General features: G+C 36.5%; 1 protein-coding gene across 4 annotated transcripts in view; it reads left to right on the forward strand.

Moving 5' to 3' along the window:
* Positions 1-839: 839 nt before the first annotated feature.
* The window catches only part of VPS13C (vacuolar protein sorting 13 homolog C), a 175101-nt gene continuing 155939 nt past the window's right edge, over positions 840-20001 (forward strand). For all 4 annotated transcript variants that reach the window (XR_013450451.1, XR_013450452.1, XM_078079265.1 and 1 more), the window contains exons 1-5: positions 840-1050; positions 11512-11555; positions 14431-14473; positions 17242-17337; positions 18741-18842. Coding sequence is in view for 2 of the 4 variants with exons in the window: in XM_078079265.1 (XP_077935391.1) it covers positions 951-1050; positions 11512-11555; positions 14431-14473; positions 17242-17337; positions 18741-18842 (385 nt within the window). In the remaining 2 variants the exon portion in view is untranslated. The remainder of the gene's footprint in view (positions 1051-11511; positions 11556-14430; positions 14474-17241; positions 17338-18740; positions 18843-20001) is intronic.

A 20001-nucleotide genomic window follows, 5' to 3' on the forward strand; every position in this document is an offset into this window, starting at 1 on the left:
GAATTGGTTAATGGGTGGTTAAATTTTAAGGTAGAGAGTTCTTGCACTATAAAAGCCCCGCTTTTCAATGTCTTGCCACACTAGAACAGTTCAATGATAGTATGGAAGAAAGTGATATATAAATAACAGCTAACCCATACTTAAAGAAAATAAAGGAAGTACTACGTTTGTTCTTCATTTCCTTAATGAGGTAAGAAATGCCTCCTGAGTAAAAGTGAATCAAGCACAGGAGAAGGGTAAGAACAAAATGCACATCCCGTTGCCATTTTATCTTTTCATCCTATGATACCGTTCTGTTCCCTCTCACTTTTAAATAATTAAAATTTTCAAGAAGCAAAAAGAAACGGAGATGTTGCCCCCGGCGGGGTTAATGTAGCAGGACAAGAGTGCAGGGTCTCCTTTTTCCCACCTGACCCACGGGTGAAAGGGTAGTTGCCTGCGAAGTGCTGAGGATGGACTTGGGGCCTGGGAGGCTCCGGACCGGTCGCGTCGGGTCCGCTCGGGGCAAGGCGAGGCGCTGGGGAGCAGCTTCTGCCCTGGACGGTGAGCTCTGCGGACCCAAGGTCGACAGGAGGCGACGGCAGGCAAACAGAGCGGCCACATAGATGTCGCTGTGCTCAGTAACTCCTGCCCTTCCTTTTCTGTTTGGTGCCTCGGGCGCAGCTCCCCGTCGCTCCTCCGCCCGCCCTCGGATGGCTGGGGCCGCAGCCGCAGAGAGAAGGGGAGCTTGCTGCACAGCGGCCGCATCCTGAGATTGGCCGGGGCGGCTGCGGCGGCGGGGGGGCGGCGGCGGCGGCGGCGGCGGCGGCGCGCCTGCGCACAGCCCGGGTCACGCGCGCGGCGCGGGGGCGGGCCGGCGCCTGCGGGGCTGTCATTCGCGGCGCGGATCGCCGCCCTCAGCTGCGCCCAGCGGTTTCGGCTCCTCCCTCTCCCGGCGCCTTAGTCCCACCATGGTGCTGGAGTCGGTGGTCGCGGACCTCCTGAACCGCTTCCTGGGGGACTATGTGGAGAACCTGAACAAGTCCCAGCTGAAGCTGGGGATATGGGGCGGTAAGCGAGAGGGCGCGGCCGGCGGGCTGCCCGCGCTGGCGGAGGGGCCCACGCCACGGGCTCTTCCCGCCCGGCTCCCTCCGCCTCCCGAGACTCCGCCTCCGGGGAGGGGGCCTCAGCTGAGCCCCCTCCCCGGGCTGCAGGTGCGGGGTGCCGGGAGGCCTGTGCCCGCTTCCGCCGCCACGGGGTCCCGGGTACCCGCCCGGGGTGGGGAGATGCCGCAGGGTCGCGCTCGCGCTGCCCGAGTTCCCACCTTTCGCGTCCCGGAGGCGGACTCCCTGCTCTGTCCCTCCCTGCCCTCCTTGGAGGGTCCTCTCGCTGCCCTCAGTCTGGCCCCGTTGGCTCCACAGCATTTAAAAAAGCTTTCTCCTCTTGCACCGCGTGCGGGGGGCGGGGGGGGGGGGTGGCTGCGTGGTCACACACGCCTAATAAAGTGGCACCAAGGAAGAAGAAAGAGGAAATTGGGTTTCGCAGTTACCTTCTCTTGGCATTTTATGGCGAACAGGAACTGGCTTCCTTCTCTCTAGAATTGCAGGATTTTTGAAGGGATCTATTGGCCCTGGGAGATCATTACTAAAGGCCTGTTTAGTATGGCTTCTTACAATACTTTCACCTTTTGAGAAAACGACTTCTTAATATTTACTTCACCTCAGTAAGAAGATGACTTTCAGTTTTGTATGATAGAAAAAAATAATTCAAGCCACGACAGGCATCATCATTAATTAGGTGCATGCCCAAAACACAAACGTTTCTGTTCTCAACATTGAGTGTGTAGAAGTAGACAGCAAGTAGTATGCTTGCACACAGTTCAGAAGGATTGATTATTTGCACTGATTATGCGTATTAAGCTTTGGGGATCTTGGGGATACCGTTTCACTCTACAAAACACTTTTGGGAATTCTGTCAGCTTTGGAAAGAAATCCAAAGAACTACTCAAATGGATGGAACTGCTTTTAATTTAGTCAACAGTTTATGGACCTGTCCAATAGCGCTGTCCGATAGGGTAGCCACCAGCCACTGCGGCTATTAGGCACTCGAAATGTAGTTAGTGCGAATTGAGACTTGCTGTTGAGTCTAAAATAACGTGGAGTTTTGAAAATAGTGGGAGAAAGAGTGTAATATCTCAGTCTTCTATGTTGATTATATCTTGAAATAATACTTGATTATATTGGGTTAAGTACAGTATATTATTAAAATTCATTCCCTCGTTTCTTTTTCCTTTTTTAAAAAAACTTGGTTCCTGAAATTTATAATTACATATGTGAACCATATATTTATATTGAGCAATGTTGTTACAGAACTAAGAGTACTGCCCTGGTTGGGGAGGAGCCTTTTTGAATAGGTTGCTGATCATTTGATTGGTTCTGTGTGTTTTGCCCAGCACCACATCCTTTGTTTACATGCCCTCCCCCAATGCTAATATAATGCAAGAGAAAGAGAAGTAAAGGAGGAGACATTTAAGGAATTAAAAATCCAGTACCTTCTGCAGGAGTCAACTCTTTCTTCAGAATACTGTTGAATACAAATTATTCCTTCTGTAGTCTGTAAACATTATTATTTTTTAAGATTTTTATTTATTTGAGATAGTGAGAGAGAGCACAAGCAGGGTGAGGGGCAGAGGGAGAAGCAGGCTCTGCACTGAGCAAGGAGCCCCATGCGTGGCTAGATCCTGGGAATCCAGGATCCTGACCTGATTCAAAGGCAGACACTTAACCGACTGAGCCACCCAGGCGCCCCTCTAGTCTGTAAACATTGTTTGAAATCTGAAAAAGCACTGGGCTAGGATTTAGGAAACGTGGGTTCTAGGTTGTTGTGTTGGACAAACCACTAACCTTCCTCCTTGTTAGTTTCATCTTGATTTAAACTTTAAAAGAAAAAAAGTCATACCAGATTAATATAATATTCCTACACAGTCACTACTCAGAATCACCTAGCAAGTTAAAACACTGTGCCCTATTTGCGTCAGATTTTTTTTAAAGGAAGTTTATGGGTATATTCAAAGATTTCTTCTCTACCAAATCTTACTTTCCTTTTTCTTTAAAATTGGGAGTTGGAATAGGTACCATCTGAAGGTCCTTCCAGTGCCAGTACTCTGTGATTTTAATTGTACATGTTTTTACTATGAAATTGTGAAGTATGCTGCCTGGGGATTTTGAACTTTTTCACATCTGAAATTAAAATGCCACAATATTATGTCATTTATTCCTCTCTTTTTTGGTGGACTTTAGGAAAAGAAACTTTATTTTCTTTCATCTCATTTTCTTTTTTTTTAGAATGAGGTATGCTGCCGGTGGCAAACATCAATTTTATAATAGGCCTCGGAAAATAAACTCCTTTCTTTCAGGAACTGTATCCATTAGAAGTCTAATCTGGGATTCCCTCAGCTTTATCAGCCTACATCTCTGCTTCTATGAAGTTTTGCCACCTTTTATTTTTGTGGTTGTTATAAAGGAAGGTTCTATAGATATTATTCAATATATTTTCTTTTTTTTTTTCTTTTTTTTTTTTTTAAGATTTTATTTATTTATTTGAGAGAGAGAGTGAGAGAGAGAAAGAGCACAATAGGGGGGAGCAGGAGAGGGAGAAGCAGACTCCCTGCTGAGCAGGTAGCCCGATGCGGGACTCGATCCTGGGACTCCAGGATCATGACCTGAGCCGAAGGCAGTCGCTTAACCAACTGAGCCACCCAGGCGCCCTCAATATATTTTCTTTATGACACTGATTCTCCCATTAAAAAAGAAAGGCAAGATATGTGAACTATTTTTCTTCTCTGAAAATATCCCTGAAGAAATGTATCTTTAACCTTTTATGGTAAAAGGTATAATATACCTTTTAGGGGTATATTAATGAAATAGCTGATATTTATGACATCCATGATATTGACAGATTTTATAAAGAATTGAAAATTTTATATATTCTTATTTGAAAACTATTTGTTTTAGTAAATAGAGTTTGGCTGTTTCCATTTTTTTTGTTGTTAAATTTTCACATCCTGGGATGCCTGGGTAGTTCAGTTGGTTAAGCGTCTGCCTTGGGCTCAGGTCATGATCCCGGGACACAACAGGCTCCTTGCTCAGCGGGGAGCCTGCTTCTCTCTGTCTGCCTGCCACTTCCCCTGCTTGTGCACTCTCTCTCTCTCTCTCTGACAAATAAATAAAATCTTTAAAAAAATTCTTTTCACATCCTGAGAAAAGAATTCAACCTGTAAAAAAAAAAAAAAAAAAAAAGAATTCAACCTGTAAAAATGTCACAGGGCTAATCTTACTATTTTTTAGAAACAAATGGAAAACTAAATTGATACTTAGTTTGGAACTGGAATAACTGGAATATTTGACTAGGCTAAAGCAGTGATTTTCAACTGAAAATGACTTTGCCCCAAAGGAATATTTGGCAATGTCTGAGACATTTTTGGTTGTCGCACTGAATAGTAGAGGTGTGCTACTGGGATCTAATGGGTAGACCCTAGGCATACTGCTACATTCTGCAATGCACAGGACAGCTCCCCACAACAAAGAATTATCCAGCTGAAAATGTTTGTTGAGAAACTCTATTCTAAGGAGAATATTGAGATTGTCTTATGCGTTTTTAAGAGAACTTCTGGGTGCTGAACACATTATAGTAAGAGGTGAAAAAGGACTTAGAGGATGTATATGCCTCATGAAATTTATAATTTAAGAGAGAAACATGTCTTAACTGATTGAAAGGTATCATGTTGGTAAAAATGGAAAATGATATCAGGAAGTAGTAGCATGTAAAAGAAATAACAAAAAGTTCAATATTCTAATATATCTTTAGGCCCAGTTAATTATCAAAGCAATGCTTAAAAACTTAAATTGAAAATACCTTACCACACTTTTAAAGGCATCATAAATTAAAAATCCACCCCTTTTCCAGAAATAAAACTGGAAGTTGGTGGTTTGATAACCATTTCGCTAGGAAAGAATAAGAAATCCTCACTATTATGAGATCCCTGAAATGTTCCTGAAAGGGAGAAAGTTCGTTGGTAATCGGGCAGCTTTCCACCTTTCTTTGCCAAGACTTCCTGTTTCAATAGGGAAATGGAAAGAGTAATAGTCAATTGTTTCCTCTCCTGATGTCTCCCACAACAAAGTCTCTGTGAACTATTAAAGGGAGTCTGTGGGAGGTGCCTCCCTGGCTCAGTTGGAGGAGGGAGCCGTGGAGGAGCCTGTGTTACTCTTGATCTTGAGGTTGAGATTTCAAGGCCCACGTGAGGTGTAGGGATTACTTAAATAAAACCTAAAAGAAAAAGGAGTCTGCGTTAACTAAATTAGTTAATTTGGGTTGAATGGAAAAGTTCAATTGAAATGAATTGCTACAATAGTTTCTTCAGTATTCTTTACTAAAGCAATGGTTATTAAAATAATTTGATTTATTCTTTAAAAAACTTCAGTCATTTACTTTAGCTCACTTTTTTAGAGAATGAGTATGTCTCAGTATTTTGATATACTTTCAAATAAATAATGAGTCTGTGATACATAAAGGAAACAAAACAAATATATAGCACTGTATATTCTTTTTTTATTTTACAATATGCAAAACTAGTTTCATGGAGTAAGGTATGGCATTTTTGTTTGTTGGGCTTTTTTTTTTTGGTTTTGTTTTGTTTTTAAACACAGTTTTGAATTAGTCTCTGTTTTATGTTAGGAACATTGACCAGGAGGGGCGCCTGGGTGGCTCAGTCGTTAAGCGTCTGCCTTCGGCTCAGGTCATGATCCCAGGGTCGTGGGATCGAGTCCCACATCGGGCTCCCTGCTTGGCAGGAAGCCTGCTTCTCGCTCTCCCACTCCCTCTGCTTGTGTTCCTGCTCTCGCTATCTCTCTCTCTGTCAAATAAATAAATAAAATCTTTAAAAAAAAAAAAAGAACATTGACCAGGAGTCAGGAGACATAGGTTTTATTAGCTCCTCTACACATTAATTGTATGATCTTAGATAAACCACCTGATCTCTTTAGGCTTCATTTTTTTTTTCATATGCAAAGTGAGAGGGAAGTAGGTTTAAAGATCTTTATGGTTCTGAATAGTTATAACTTAAGAATTTCTGTCTTTTGTTTTTGGAAAAACGTAGGTTTTTGAAAAGTACTAAAGTGGTCATTTTGCAATGCCATCCCCTGCTTCTGTGGTTTCCACTGTGGCACTATTCTTTCTTCTGATAATCCTCCTAACATAAACCTTGACTCTATATTTACTTACTGGCTTTGTCCTTGTTAGTTTTACTGATTTTAGTTTCCCTTTTGGTTTTGGATTTTTTTCACACTCTTAAAATGCAAAGACCAAAAGTGGATCCACCAACTACACAGGCCTCTCAATGTATGGCATTTTTTTTCTCCACAAGGGAGATAGAATTATCTTCAGAAGTAGAACTGCTCTGCTCTTTGGGAGCCAGTGTGATGTTCTGAGCAAAACACTGGGCACCAGTAAATTTGAGCCCTGGCTCTACCACTTACTAGATTGACATAGTGTCCTTAGGCCAGTCATTTAGCCTCCCTGTGCCTGAGTTTCTGTGTCCTGTCTCCTTCATTAGAAGGCTGGTGAGGATCAAGAAAGGTTATAGCTCAGAAAGTATTTTCTAAAATAGAATGATTTTATCTGCTTATTGTAGTCGTCCTACCCCAGTGTAATATGCATTCTAAATCAGTTATGTCAGTGTTTACTGAGCACCTACTATGAGGAGAATCAGTAAGGAGTTTATAATCAGGTTGGGGATTTATATAGTTAAGTACCATGAGAAAGGTATAGCTAAACTTCTGTGAAAGTTCAAATAGATTATTTCTGACTGGAGGTATTTAACATCAGTACTATGTTTCTTTATTTTGTAGGCTCTTATGTGTTTTAGAAGCTATTCTTGGATTTAGGCTTGTTCCGTATTATGCCAGTACCATTTCATTTGTATTCATAAATGTACTAACTTGGTTTTTTTCTGTAATTTAGCAACCATTTCTTTTTCTATTGTATTTTTTTTGAGATGACTCCAACTCTGCTTACTTTGGCATCATTTGCTAATTTAATGGATTTACCATCATTTTCATCTTGTGGTTCATTAGTAAAGATTATTAGATAAATTTTGATCCAGGATTTACCCTTTAAGGTACTTCTGAAAATACCCTTTAAGATTAACTTTGGGGTGCCTGGGTGGCTCAGTCGGTTGGGTGTCTACAATCGACTCTGGTCATGATCCTAGGGTCCTGGGATGGAGTCCCGCTTCTGGCTCCCTGCTCAGTGGGGATTCTGCTTCTCCCTCTGCCCCTCCCCCTACTTGTGTGTGCGCTCTCTCTCTTGAAAAAAAATCAATCAATCTTTAAGATTAACTTTGAAACTTTATATGTGACTCCCCAGCTATGTGTGCTCATCAAAATGTCTCTAGTTTATTACTGAGAATCATAAGGTGAGAATGAGAAACCTCTTCTGAAACAGACTGCCCTTACTGCTTACTCTCATCCTTTAGGCCTCTCAGTCCATCATAAAAGGAAATCACTTCATAGAACTTCCTTACTTGTCTATCACCATGGTCTCCATGGAACTTCTCCATGGGATTAGAGACACCGGATTGTGGGATTGGCTTTAGGGCCCTCCTTGCTGGCAGTGTTAAGTTTATCTAGTTTATCTATCTCCAATTATTATTCATTCTTTTTCTTGTTTGTTTTTTTAAGTTTTGACACAAATATTTACCCTACCTCCGGATTTTCAGGAACTTTCTGTGGCCTCTGTTCTTAGCCCTGTGATCTGGCTATAGCAATAAAGTTATTTGCTTATATATGGGATTATTATGTTATCTTGAACTAGAAACAGGAGATTAAATACTACCTTTTTCCTTAGTATTCAGTTAAATATAAAATGGTTGATATTTAGGAGGGGGTCAGCTTTATTCTTAGTCTTATAAATTATTTTTTACATAAACAGAATTTCTGACATTCTGAGGATATAGACAATTCAGTTCCTGCATATATATCTACAGAAAGGCATGCAGTTTAGTGGAAGAGTACCTGTTAGCACGGTGCCTTACCTAGATAAAGTACTCGGCTACTGGTTGAATGAATGCACTTTTACCCTGGTGTTAATCTGTAATATGCTGCTATTCCTCCCCTTTTCTTTGTATTATGGCTAGTGGCTCCTCTTTCAGTGCAAATAACTTATAGAATGTGTCATTCTTATTTCATTGTTATATTTACTGTTTGTTAGATAGCATTCACGTTTTTCAGAGAGGAAGTATGCATTTGTTTGCTAGACTCTAAGCAGAAATAAGATTTTTTTTTTTTATGTGTCTTGTAAGTAAGGTAGATATTAGATGTAGGAGGAATGTATATAAAATATGTTGAGGTCCTATTGACATTAGAATTTACCTTTGTTTTGTTTTCCGTTCTTATTAAAATTTGTATAATTTTAACATAATCATATTTGATTTTTATAAAAACTAGCAAATACTGAAAAATATTAATTAAAAAAATCCTTAATCCTGTTAGCAGTAATCACTATTATTATCTCTTTGTCTGACTTTCTAAGTATACTTGTTTAACTCTGTTAGCCGTATTGGTAGTTTTCAGTATTTCACCTTTAAATACCATCTATTCGTTAAAGAATCAGAGTGCCACTGTGCTAGAAACAGTCCACTTTTTATAAGCGCAGTCATATTTTTACACACATTATGTTAGTGTCTTAATAATTGTTAAAAAATTACTTCATATCTAATGCAGATTATTTATGAGCACTCTTGGTGACACTTGACCCATGAGTGAGGATCACTGGGTCGAGCAATCCAAATTCATGAGCAAGTTTGCAAGTCTCTATATGGGCCTTAGATCTTGTTAAACTAGTTTGGATTGCTTCAAATATGTACTAACATCTGTGCAGTTCACTTCTTTTGGCTTGAATCGAGTCCCCAGTTGTAATTATTTATAATTCATCATCTGATGAAATTAAATCCAGGAATATTTTTCCTTTTTATGTAATTTTTACACATAATACTTGTTAAGGATTTCTTTTCCAATTCCAGAACACATGTCTGTTTTCCACAGCTACTTTTATTATCCCTGCATTTGGTCTGTAATATCATCTTGTCAGTTCTACCTATAAAATAACTTCTTACTCTGACTCTGCCTCTTTGACCCTGAAGTTACTATTTCAGGTTTTAATTTCTCTTTAGTGTATTTTTCTTTTTCTTTTTCTTTTTCTTGCTTGCTTGCTTGCTTTTTTTTTTTTTTTTTTTTTTAGAGAGAGCATGCGTGAGCAGGAAGAGGGGCAGAGGGAGAAGGAGGGAGAATCTTAAGCAGACTCCTGGGCAACATGGGGCGACGCCAGGTGACATGGGCTTGATCTCAGGACCCTGAGATCCTGACATGAGCAGAAATCAAGAGTCAGATGCTTAATGGACTGAGCCACCCAGACCCCCCTTCTCTTTAGTGTATTGTAGAAGCTGCTTGACTGCCTATATTCTTTCCATTTCTTCCTATTATAATGCTGATAGTATTTTCTTCCCTTTTGTGAGACTTCTTACCTCCTCTCATTTTTTGCAGGTTCAACAGTTTATTTTAGAAAATTTAAAATATATGTATAGCAAATGAACTTTATTATATGGAAATAACTACTCTGATCATTATGGTGTCTAGTCTTCCAGTTGTTTTCTTTGTATGTGTGCATATATACTCTTTAAATTATATCAGATTGGATCAATCTGGGCATTCTTTGCCCTTTTTTTTAAAAACTTAATATTCTGTGAATATTTTCCCACATCTAATTTTTTGCTCTATATTATAGATGTATTATGATTTATGCCTTCTTCTTGGACATTTAGTTCTTTAGGTTCTCCCTCCCTCCACCCTCCCTCCTTTGTTCCTATTCATCCATTCTTTCTGCCCTTATAACAAGTACTACAATATCCTTGTAGCTAAATTGTTTGGACAGATCCATGGTTATTTCTTAGAAGAGCAGAGTAATGGTTCTAAAATAAAGCTTTGATTTTGTCATCCCTATTATACGTATTTCATCTCTGTGTTGTGACCAGTCTGAACTTTTCATGCTAAAAACTCTTTGTTAGTCTGGCTCCTGCCAACCTTTCTGACTTTATCTCCTATCCTTTTCTCACACCCTTTAGCTACACCAAACCACATGTGGTTTCTAAAATGTGTTTTACTCATGCACGTGTATTTGCCCTCTTTTCTTATCCAGCTGGTAAATATTTCTTTGGCCTTCTAGCCTACATTTTGGTGGGAAGTTCTTGATCTCCCTAGGCAGTTAGGTGTCTCCTTCTTTGCATCTGTGCACTCTTCTCCCGGAATGCCACTAGAATATTTCCAAAATTTCAGAAATTTGGTCTCCTTTGCTAGGCTGTAAGCTCCGTAATAGCAGGGATGTTGTTCTTATCATCTCTCTCTTTTCAGCACCTAACTCATAGGAGGGGTTTTTTGTTTGAAAAAAATCCGAGATCTGGGGAAAAGTACATCCTAAGGATGGCATAATAGAATTAAATATTCTTTTTAATTCATTCCAAAATACTGTGAGGGGAAAAATTACTTGATTGAAAAATATTTATGGATAGCATAGAAAGTATAGTATTTTTAAAAATATAAATGTGTCATGAGTGAGTAAGTAAATATATAACTGAATAACTCAATGCTTGCATTTAATATTGAAATGATAGTTTTATTAACTTTTAGAGAATTTAAGTGAAATGGAAACTTTCTTTTGGTTAGGTTTTTATGTAAGCAAGAATATTTAAGTATAATATATCAACAAATATAAGTACAGTGTTTAAAACTGGAGTCATGTAATAGTATCATGATGGCTTTAAATAGATTTAAGAAGAATTGGACTAGTTAACATTAGAACCATAGGGGCGCCTGGCTGGCTCAGTTGGTAGAGCATGTGACTCTTGATCCTGGGGTCATGAATTCAAGCCCCACATTGGGGTGTAGAGTTTACTTTAAAAAAAAGTAACTTTAGAACCATAAACAATAATCATTGGGAAGGTAGCATGTTTGGAGTTTCAAAAGACCAACATTATATTCCTGTAGAAAATGTTCATTGATACCTTAATTAAGGAGAGAATCCTGGGTTGCAGTATAATTGATCTGTTCTAATAGTCATCTGTTTTTTGTTTTTTGTTTTTTGAGGTTTTTAGCTTAATCATTCAAAATGATAGATATTTTCTTTGGTTCTAGAGTTCTTTAGTCTGAGAGTCTCCAAATTCTTACTCATTGTCTACTTGAATGTTAGTCATTTTAAGTATTTTGTAATTTCTTTTGTATTGGGCTAACCTATATATATATACTATCACTTACATATATAGCACCTCTTTGTGTTAGTAGCTGCTTAAGTTCTTGAAGTTTTCTTTGCTTACCTCTTGTCTTCTTAGCACTTAGCATAGTGTCATAGTGTTTGGTACTGCATTATGACAGGTTACACTAATTGGTGTTTTAACTTCATATTTTCCCTCCTTTTTTTCTAAAGGTAATGTGGCTTTAGATAACCTACAGATAAAAGAAAATGCTCTGGTAAGTTTTCAAACTATGTTGATTACTCAGTTAATTTGGTAAACTCTCAGAAATTCTTGGTTACTTGGTATCTGGTATCAGGTACCAGATAAAGTGATTGAGTTACTCAGAGAAGGATTACTTGTTGAACTGTCTGCTATAGGAAAATCTGAGATTAAAAATTTAGATTTTTTTCCCCTGTTGATCAAAATGGTATTTCTTGGAAAGTGGAATGTTTTTCCTTGACTTAATTTGACTGAATAGCATTGTAGTAGACATTTGTCTTACTTTAAATAATTTTCTCCAGAATTATCTTTACATATTTTTTTGGTAAATAAGAATTTGATTTTAACAATTTATCAAATGAATAATTATATTTTTGGAAATACCTTGACAGTCCAGCCTTATAATATTATGGTGATATTAACAGGTCGAGTAGATTTTTTTGGATTCTCGTGCTCCATCCCCTACTTCCCCTCCCTCCCTGTTAGGCTTTAGCCTATTGGACTTAAATTTGATTTTATGAAGTCACTTAAGAATGAGTTTATTCTTTTTTTTTTTAGATTTTATTTATTTTAGAGAGAGAGAAAGTGAGCAAGAGCGCACACATGTGAAGAGTGGGGGGAGCAGAGGTAGAGGGAGAAGGTGAATCCCAAGCAGACTGTGTGCTGAGCATGGAGCCTGATGCAGGGCTCAGTCTCAGAACCCTGAGACCATGACCTGAGCCAAAATCAAAAGTCAGACTCTTAACCCACTGAGCCACACAGGTGCCTCAGAATGAGTTTATTCTTTAATTAATAGGTCAGATTTCTAACAAACTACAGTATGTTTTATAATCCTAGCCTTGACTTCTGGTTGGATTTCTACATGATGATGAACTGTGTAATTAAGGAGAGTCTTATACCCAAAGTGCTCACATGATTGGTCTCAGGGAAGCCAGTTTTGGATATGGAAGATCCTCGGAATAGGACTTTGTCACGAGGAATAACAACTGATTTTGTTCTACTAAAAACAACTTGGGGGCGCCTGGGTGGCTCAGTTGGTTAAGCGACTGCCTTCGGCTCAGGTTATGATCCTGGAGTCCCTGGATCGAGTCCCGCATCGGGCTCCCTGCTCGGCAGGGAGTCTGCTTCGTCCTCTGACCCTATCCCCTCTCATGTGTTCTCTCTCTCTCATTCTCTCTCTCAAATAAATAAATAAAATCTTTAAAAAAAATAAAAAAAAAAAATAAAAACGACTTGGCAGGCATGGTGGAAAGGGCATGGATCTTGGAGTGAGGCAGACCTGGGTTTCAGTGCTAGCTCTGCCCTTTTACCAGCTGTGTGACTTTTGGCACGTTTCTTAGTTTCTGTGAGCATCAGTTTAATCGTTTTTAAATTGGAGTTAATAATACAAGATAATATAGTATGTCTGTGCTTTTGTGGCTTGAATAAGATCAGAAGTAGAGCCTGGCAAGTAGTGGGCACTCAAAATATTTAAATTTTCTTTCCCTTCCTTTATTTATATAGGATGCTACAACTTTTTAAATTTTACCCCAAAATTTAGAACCTAAGACTCTTTTGCTGGAGATTGGAGTAAAGGTTATTTTTTCCCTTTTTAGGAAAATATTTTAGAAGGAAAGAAGTATAAATAAAATTACGGTGAGAGGATATATATCTAACATACTTAAGAGACAAATTGAACTCTTTGTTAGCCTAGTTTGAATTTGGGTTATAGTTAAATATAATAAATTATTTTGTAATTAATATTCTCCATTAATTCAAACTATAGCTTCCTTTCCCCGATTAAATTAGATTGGTGAGGTTTTACTTTGAATATGGGTTCTTTACATTTATTTTTAATGAAAAATTATTTCATGAGGATCGAAGTGAGCATGAGCCCAAACTTTTAGAAGTGTGTAGTTTAGAGTTTGTATCTTGCATAACATAAAGTATTATATGAATGCCCTTGAATGCATCCCTCCCTACCCCAGCTTGCTGCTGCCACCTGCATATAGAGCTGCTCTCTTACCACCAGAGAGGAATTTTGTTTTTTGGTCTACAAAAAGATCAGTATTATGTTTAATTCCTGTTCACCTAGAATGCTTGAGTGATCAGATGATTGGGTAAATTGATTATTTTAGTTAATTGTTACCTAAAGTACTATATTTCAGTCACCACGTTGATAGTATTAGTATGTACTAAGGTACATCTAACAAAAAGGCTATTCTGATTGGTTTAATTTTTAGTAATTCTAAAGACTCAAGTGATCATTGTGAATATCAATTATTGTTTAGTACTCTGTGAATAAAAAAGTTATTTGTACTTTCTAGTGGTTTGGAATCCAAATAAGTGAAAGTTTATTTTTATTAATGATTGGTACCTGTTAGTAGTAACTTAATCTAAAGTAAATGCTAATTTGGTAAATAATAAGTGGAGACTCTCCCTTTCCTTTTAAGATTCTTTTGTTTATTTACCAAATGTTTTATTTGAGTGAAAATAGTTGTTCAGTTATTGTTTTCAACTAATTTTTGTGAAAGGACTCTTCCTTTTCCTATTCTAGTATTTTAGATAAGCAGTGTCTATCATTATTTTAAAAGTTCATGGCATTTCCGTCTGTCTTGGTTTGGTTTATTAAAACAATATCCAGTTTATCTAATTACTTTCTTTAGCTACAAACTCTTTTCCTATCGTTCCTAGTTATAGTTTTGTTTCTCTTGTGAATTCTTTCCTCAAAGTCAAATTTAAGTCAATAGAAACTCTTTTTTTTTTAGGATGTCCTGAGTTACTCAGATACAGAAAATTTGTTTCATGTTTTTCCTTCGAGAAGATTGTGTATTTAAATGATGATATAAAGGTGATTTGGGGGGAGCTTAATAATTTAAGATGTCTCTTAAATTTTTTTCTTTCTTTCGAAGAGTGAGTTGGATGTTCCTTTTAAAGTCAAAGCTGGCCAAATTGGTAAGTACTCTTCACTTGAGTTATTCTTAATCCTTTTAGTTTTTTATTTTTCCGGTGTTATTTAATCTAAAAGATTTTTTAGCTTGAACAAAAATGTGAGAGGTTTTGGCTTATGTTGGTTAGAGCTTTTGGAGCTCTGGGCCTAATATATATTGTATGTCATACATAAATACTTCAAACTTTCTGATGAAAGGGTAGAAAATTACCCTCTAAAATGGAAGGATGTTTGAACTGCAATGATACATTTTAGGCTTTGGTTTTACTACACAAAATATATCTTGATTTTCAAAATTGATATCTAAATTCTGTATGCTTTTTCTTTATATGTGAAAGTAGTATAATTTAATTTGCAAAGCTCTAGTGAATAAAATTTAAGTGTAGCGTATTTCCCTCATGTTTTGTTCAATCATTTCACTTGCTATATTATGCAGCAGCGTGGTATAGAGGATATGTCTTGGTAAGTAGAAAGTCTTTGCAGCTAAACTCTTACACTAAGATCATCCATAGCTAAACCTTCATCTTTTTTGAAGAAATTTTTTAATAGAATGTTAACCCGTGAAGTCCTCTTAGCTGCTCCATATTACCTGATTTTTACTTTTTTAAAATTTAATTTACAGCCCTAGACAATTTGCTGTTACTTTAGAATTTTCACTTATGCCACCATCATTCCTTCCACTTCCATCACCCTGCTACTTCACCACGTGGCTTTCCTGCTTCATTTATTTTGTATTCAAGGAAGACGTTGTCTTTCATTCTTCTAGCATCTCTTAGTGATTACTTGAAAACTTCTGTTTGAGTCTACTTTATATCACCTATACGTGTTCCTTTTAATATAAAGTAACGTTTTTATGTTTCTGTCTCTTGAAACAGGAGACACTCCCTTAGATTGAAAGCATCGCTAGGGCATGCGTTGTCTTTTTCGTTTGTCTGTTATACAGAGCCTTGTGCTGTGTGAAGTGGTAATATTTAGCTGTGGTGATATCTAGAAGTATTGTGGTCCTGCATGCTTAATTGAAATCCTAGAGTAAAGCTAAAGCCATTCATTCATCCTTTTACTTTTGAGATATTTATGCATACATTGTTATGTGTGAGACTACGTAGGTAGCTGTGGGAGAAGCAAGGATGAATATATGTTTGTCTTCAGAGAAGTTAGATCCAATTTTAGGACATAGTATTAAAATTGCGTTTCTAGGGTACTGGATGAGTTATATTTAACTAAAGAACTTTTACATTATTCATTATGTTATTAGAACTAGGTTTATATTTTAGAAGAGGTTTGCTAATGTTTCAGAATTTGTTCTTTTTTCTTTTAAAGTATTATAAGAATTTAATGACTCCCTTCAGGGTTACTCACTGACCCTTTACGTATAAGGATGAAAAGCATATTGTTTAAAAAATATTTATCCCTTTTTTGGTTTATGGAGCATTTATATTAGTTAAATTTCTCTTAGGTTAAGATATTACACCTGTAAAGTCAGTGTGGCTAAGTAAGCTCAAGAAAGTTTTGGTTTTCTAAGAGCTAGACATATTTGTGGGTGTTCTTTGGTTATCCTTTTACTTAAAGATTAAAAAGTTTCCTATTCTATAAATGGTAGGCAGTGATATAACTAACTTAATTCCAGTGGAATTCAGGATAATGAAGGATGGGAGGATAATGAGTTAGGGTAAATGGAGAGAAGAAAAGGTATAAGGGACAGACAGTCCCTTTTTTGGTATGCTACAGTTAAAGGGGCATTTCCAGCTTTTTCAGTCTCATACCATAAAGGCAATCAAATCAACTTTTTTTTTTTTTTAAGATTTTATTATTTGAGAGAGAGAGAGACAATGTGCATGTGAGCAGGGGGAGGGGTAAAAGGGGGTAGGGGGTAGGGGAGAAAGAATCTTGAGCAGACTCCGTGCCCAGCGTGGAGCCTATTGCAGAGCTTGATCTCAGGACTCTGAGATCATGACCTGAGTGGAAATCAAGAGTTAGATGGTCAACCGACTGAGCCACCAGGCACCCCTCAAATCAACTTTTTAGGAGTTGATGAGTTAGCTACATATGTAACAGTATCTGTTATAAATATAGGTGGTTCTCACTATAAAGTCATTAGACTTAGAAATGGCATTACCTCTAGACTCCCCTGACATGGAAGCTATTTTGGAAACTCAACAGGTTTATAAACAGAAGAAAAGTAAAATTTAAATGGAGAAATAATTTGCGATTTTAACCCTGGGAATAGATTCCCAGGTAAAACTAGTTTACCTACATAAGCCATGCAGGTGAATCAAAATATGCTCCCTTACATGGCGTTATTTTATTTCCTCTTCTGCATATTATGCTGTTAAACAGTTCTTTGAACTTCGGGCATTTTTATTTAAAGGTGCCAGTGATTCTGGTGATATAAGTAGTTGAGTCACTCTGGCATCCACACTGATGACTTAGGTAGACTTACGTAATTTATTTAAGTTCTCTGGAAGTAAGTTTCCTATTTTCAAAATTGAAATGATAGCTTATATCATTATATATGTTGGGAATATCAAATGAAATGATATCAGAAAGTTGGAAAAGTATAAAGCACAGTATGAATAGTTACTTCTAATAGTAATTAATATGGAAGAGATCTTTGCAAACTTCAGTGTTGGGAGTTTTTTCATTTTTTTCTGAGTGATATACATACCATGTGTGAAGGGTTTTGTTATACTTTTTCTCTAAATGGAAAGTGGGAAGTGTGTATCTTCTGGAGCAGCCCAAATAAGAGTTAAAGGTTGAAATTATGTTTTTTTAGATAAATTAACTTTGAAGATTCCTTGGAAGAACCTTTATGGAGAAGCAGTTATTGCGACCCTAGAGGGACTATACCTGCTCGTTGTCCCTGGAGCAAGTATGTTGTTTTAGGTTATAACCATTCAGCAACAGCATAGTGAAATTAAGTTGTTACCTTGGTTAAATATTTTAATATGTTTAATAAAATAGAAGATACTTTAAATAAACTGATCATATGCATATATGCACAAATATACATACTTTTTACCTATATACACATATATATTGCCACAGTTGTACATAAAATATTTTTATGTTGTTGGAAAGAATAATTCCAACCGTTTGTTAAATTTATCCTCTTCTCTGTGGATAATTATTTTGCAACTAAGTCTTCATTTTAAGTTTGAGATGCATTAAATAATTTACTTTTGGAGAATGAAATGAAGTAAGTTTTTAAAAAGTACTGATGTGCTAATCTACAGATTTAAAGTTCGGAAATTTTTTTTTCTCTATTTGTTGCTTCTGATTTTGAGTGTATGTGCATTCAAAATGTGTGAAATACGTAATTTTTTTTCATCGTAAATAAAAGTGTTTTAATTTTTAATTAATGTTGTATGTAAAGCAGTAGTGTTTATTTAGGCAATATATTTTGTTATAACTGTTTTTTCAGTTATAAGAACAATATAATGTGAAGAAAAGTTTGGATATTTTAGGGAAGAATTACTTGTTTTCCCAACCATAAAGCAAACAAAATTTTTATTTTTATATTTTGCTTTCCATTTTTTACTATATACATATTTGATTTGATACAGCATTTGTCACATTATATGGATCTGTTTTTTTACTTAATGTATATATTTTTGATATGTGATAGTGGTAATTTTGAAAGGCTGTATGATATTTCATTGTGAGCTGCCTACTCTTTTGGACTCTTAGATTGAACATTATAAACACCTCATTCTTATAGATACCTTTTTTTGTTCTTTTGTGTTATTTCCTTAGGATACATTATCAAAAATGAGATTTCTAGATAAAAAGGAAATATATATTTTCTGATTGTTGATACATATTCTTAAATTACTTTCTGAAAGTCTTTTTATTAATCTATATTGATACCAGCTAGTACTGGATGTTACATATTTTTTATAGTTACTCAAAATTTTACCCTTCAGACAAAATAACTGGAAATTATCTGTTATATTTTCTGCCTTCCTTCTGTTTCTCCCTTTCACCTTTCTACTCACTCTCTCCCCCTCTTAACGTTTTTCCTTTCTTCCTCTCTCACTTTAATTCTTTTCTTTCCCTCCTGTTTTGATAAAAGCTTTGTAAGTAAATAGGAATCATTTATTTATGTTTAAACTTTTTGTAAAACTAATTTAAAGAATGCAGTTCTTTTGAGTTACAAAAAAAAAATGGCTTACAAGACTTACAGTATAAATACACAATCATCATGATGTTGAACTTTTCCTCTTTATTTAATAATTGTATTTCCTAGTGTGTGAGCTAACTATATATTTTTAGGTATTAAATATGATGCTGAAAAAGAAGAAAAATCCTTGCAAGATACTAAACAGAAAGAGCTATCCCGAATTGAAGAAGCCCTCCAAAAAGCAGCAGAGAAAGGTACAATATGTTTATGTTTTATACATGATCTTAGCCAAAAGACCAAGAAGTGATACAATATGTTTATGTTTTAGATAAACTTACATATAGCTATATTTTAGATATATTTAATGCACTGTAGAGAGGATGCTTTCATAAGCCTCCATAAGTTGTAGTTCCAAAGAAAGAATATTCTTTTAAAATCGTATCTCAAAATATTGAGATATGCAGTTTAAGAATCTGTATTTTTATGAAAACGGTATTCTTTTTTCTATTACTTTTGTATGCTAAATAAAGCAAGATGAAAATGGTTTTGTTTTATGACAATTCCGTGTGATTATTCACTTTTACTCACTTTTTGTTAATTAGTATATGTGGAAATAGTACCATAAAATGAGGAGAAAGACTTGGAGAGCACTAGAATTTCATTTCTTTCTTGATACAGGTCAGATTAAGTATATTTTTTAACACACTGTATTTATTTATTTATTTATTTTTTAAAGCTTTTATTTATTTGTTAACAGAGAGAGAGAGAGATAGTGAGAACAGGAACACAAGCAGGGGGAGTGGGAGAAGGAGAAGCAGGCCCCCCGCGGAGCAGGGAGCCCAATGCGGGGCTCGATCCCAGGACCCTGGGATCATGACCTGAGCCGAAGGCAGACGCTTAACGACTGAGCCACCCAGGCACCCCAACACACTGTATTTAATGATACATATTCATCAGTAGGCATATTGATATATATTTAGATAAATTGATACATACATAAAATGTATCATAATATATGTATAATATAGCATAATTATAAACATACAATTTATTATGTATATACAAAATTAAGTTATATTTTTCCTTTTCAGAAACAAACCCCAAATTCCTCTTTTTTTAAATTTTTGCATGGAAATAACTGTGATTATTTAAAAATATTTTCGTGTTAACAGTGAACTGTAAGAAAAAGCATGTATAGTCTGTCCTGTTCTAGTAGTATATAGCTTAATTGGCAAATGATAACATGCTATACGTTTTATATTGAGTACCTATGAAATTTTGACTCCTGGGTCTTTAATGCTTAGGCAATTTATATGTTTAGGCCTGGCAGAGAGGCTGTTAAGGATGACTTGATATATTTATAAGGGCTGAACATCTGTGGCACTAAGTTTGTGTAACTAGGACTATTAGGCT

The sequence above is a fragment of the Halichoerus grypus genome, chromosome 8, assembly GCF_964656455.1.
Source record: "Halichoerus grypus chromosome 8, mHalGry1.hap1.1, whole genome shotgun sequence".
Taxonomy (NCBI): domain Eukaryota; kingdom Metazoa; phylum Chordata; class Mammalia; order Carnivora; family Phocidae; genus Halichoerus; species Halichoerus grypus.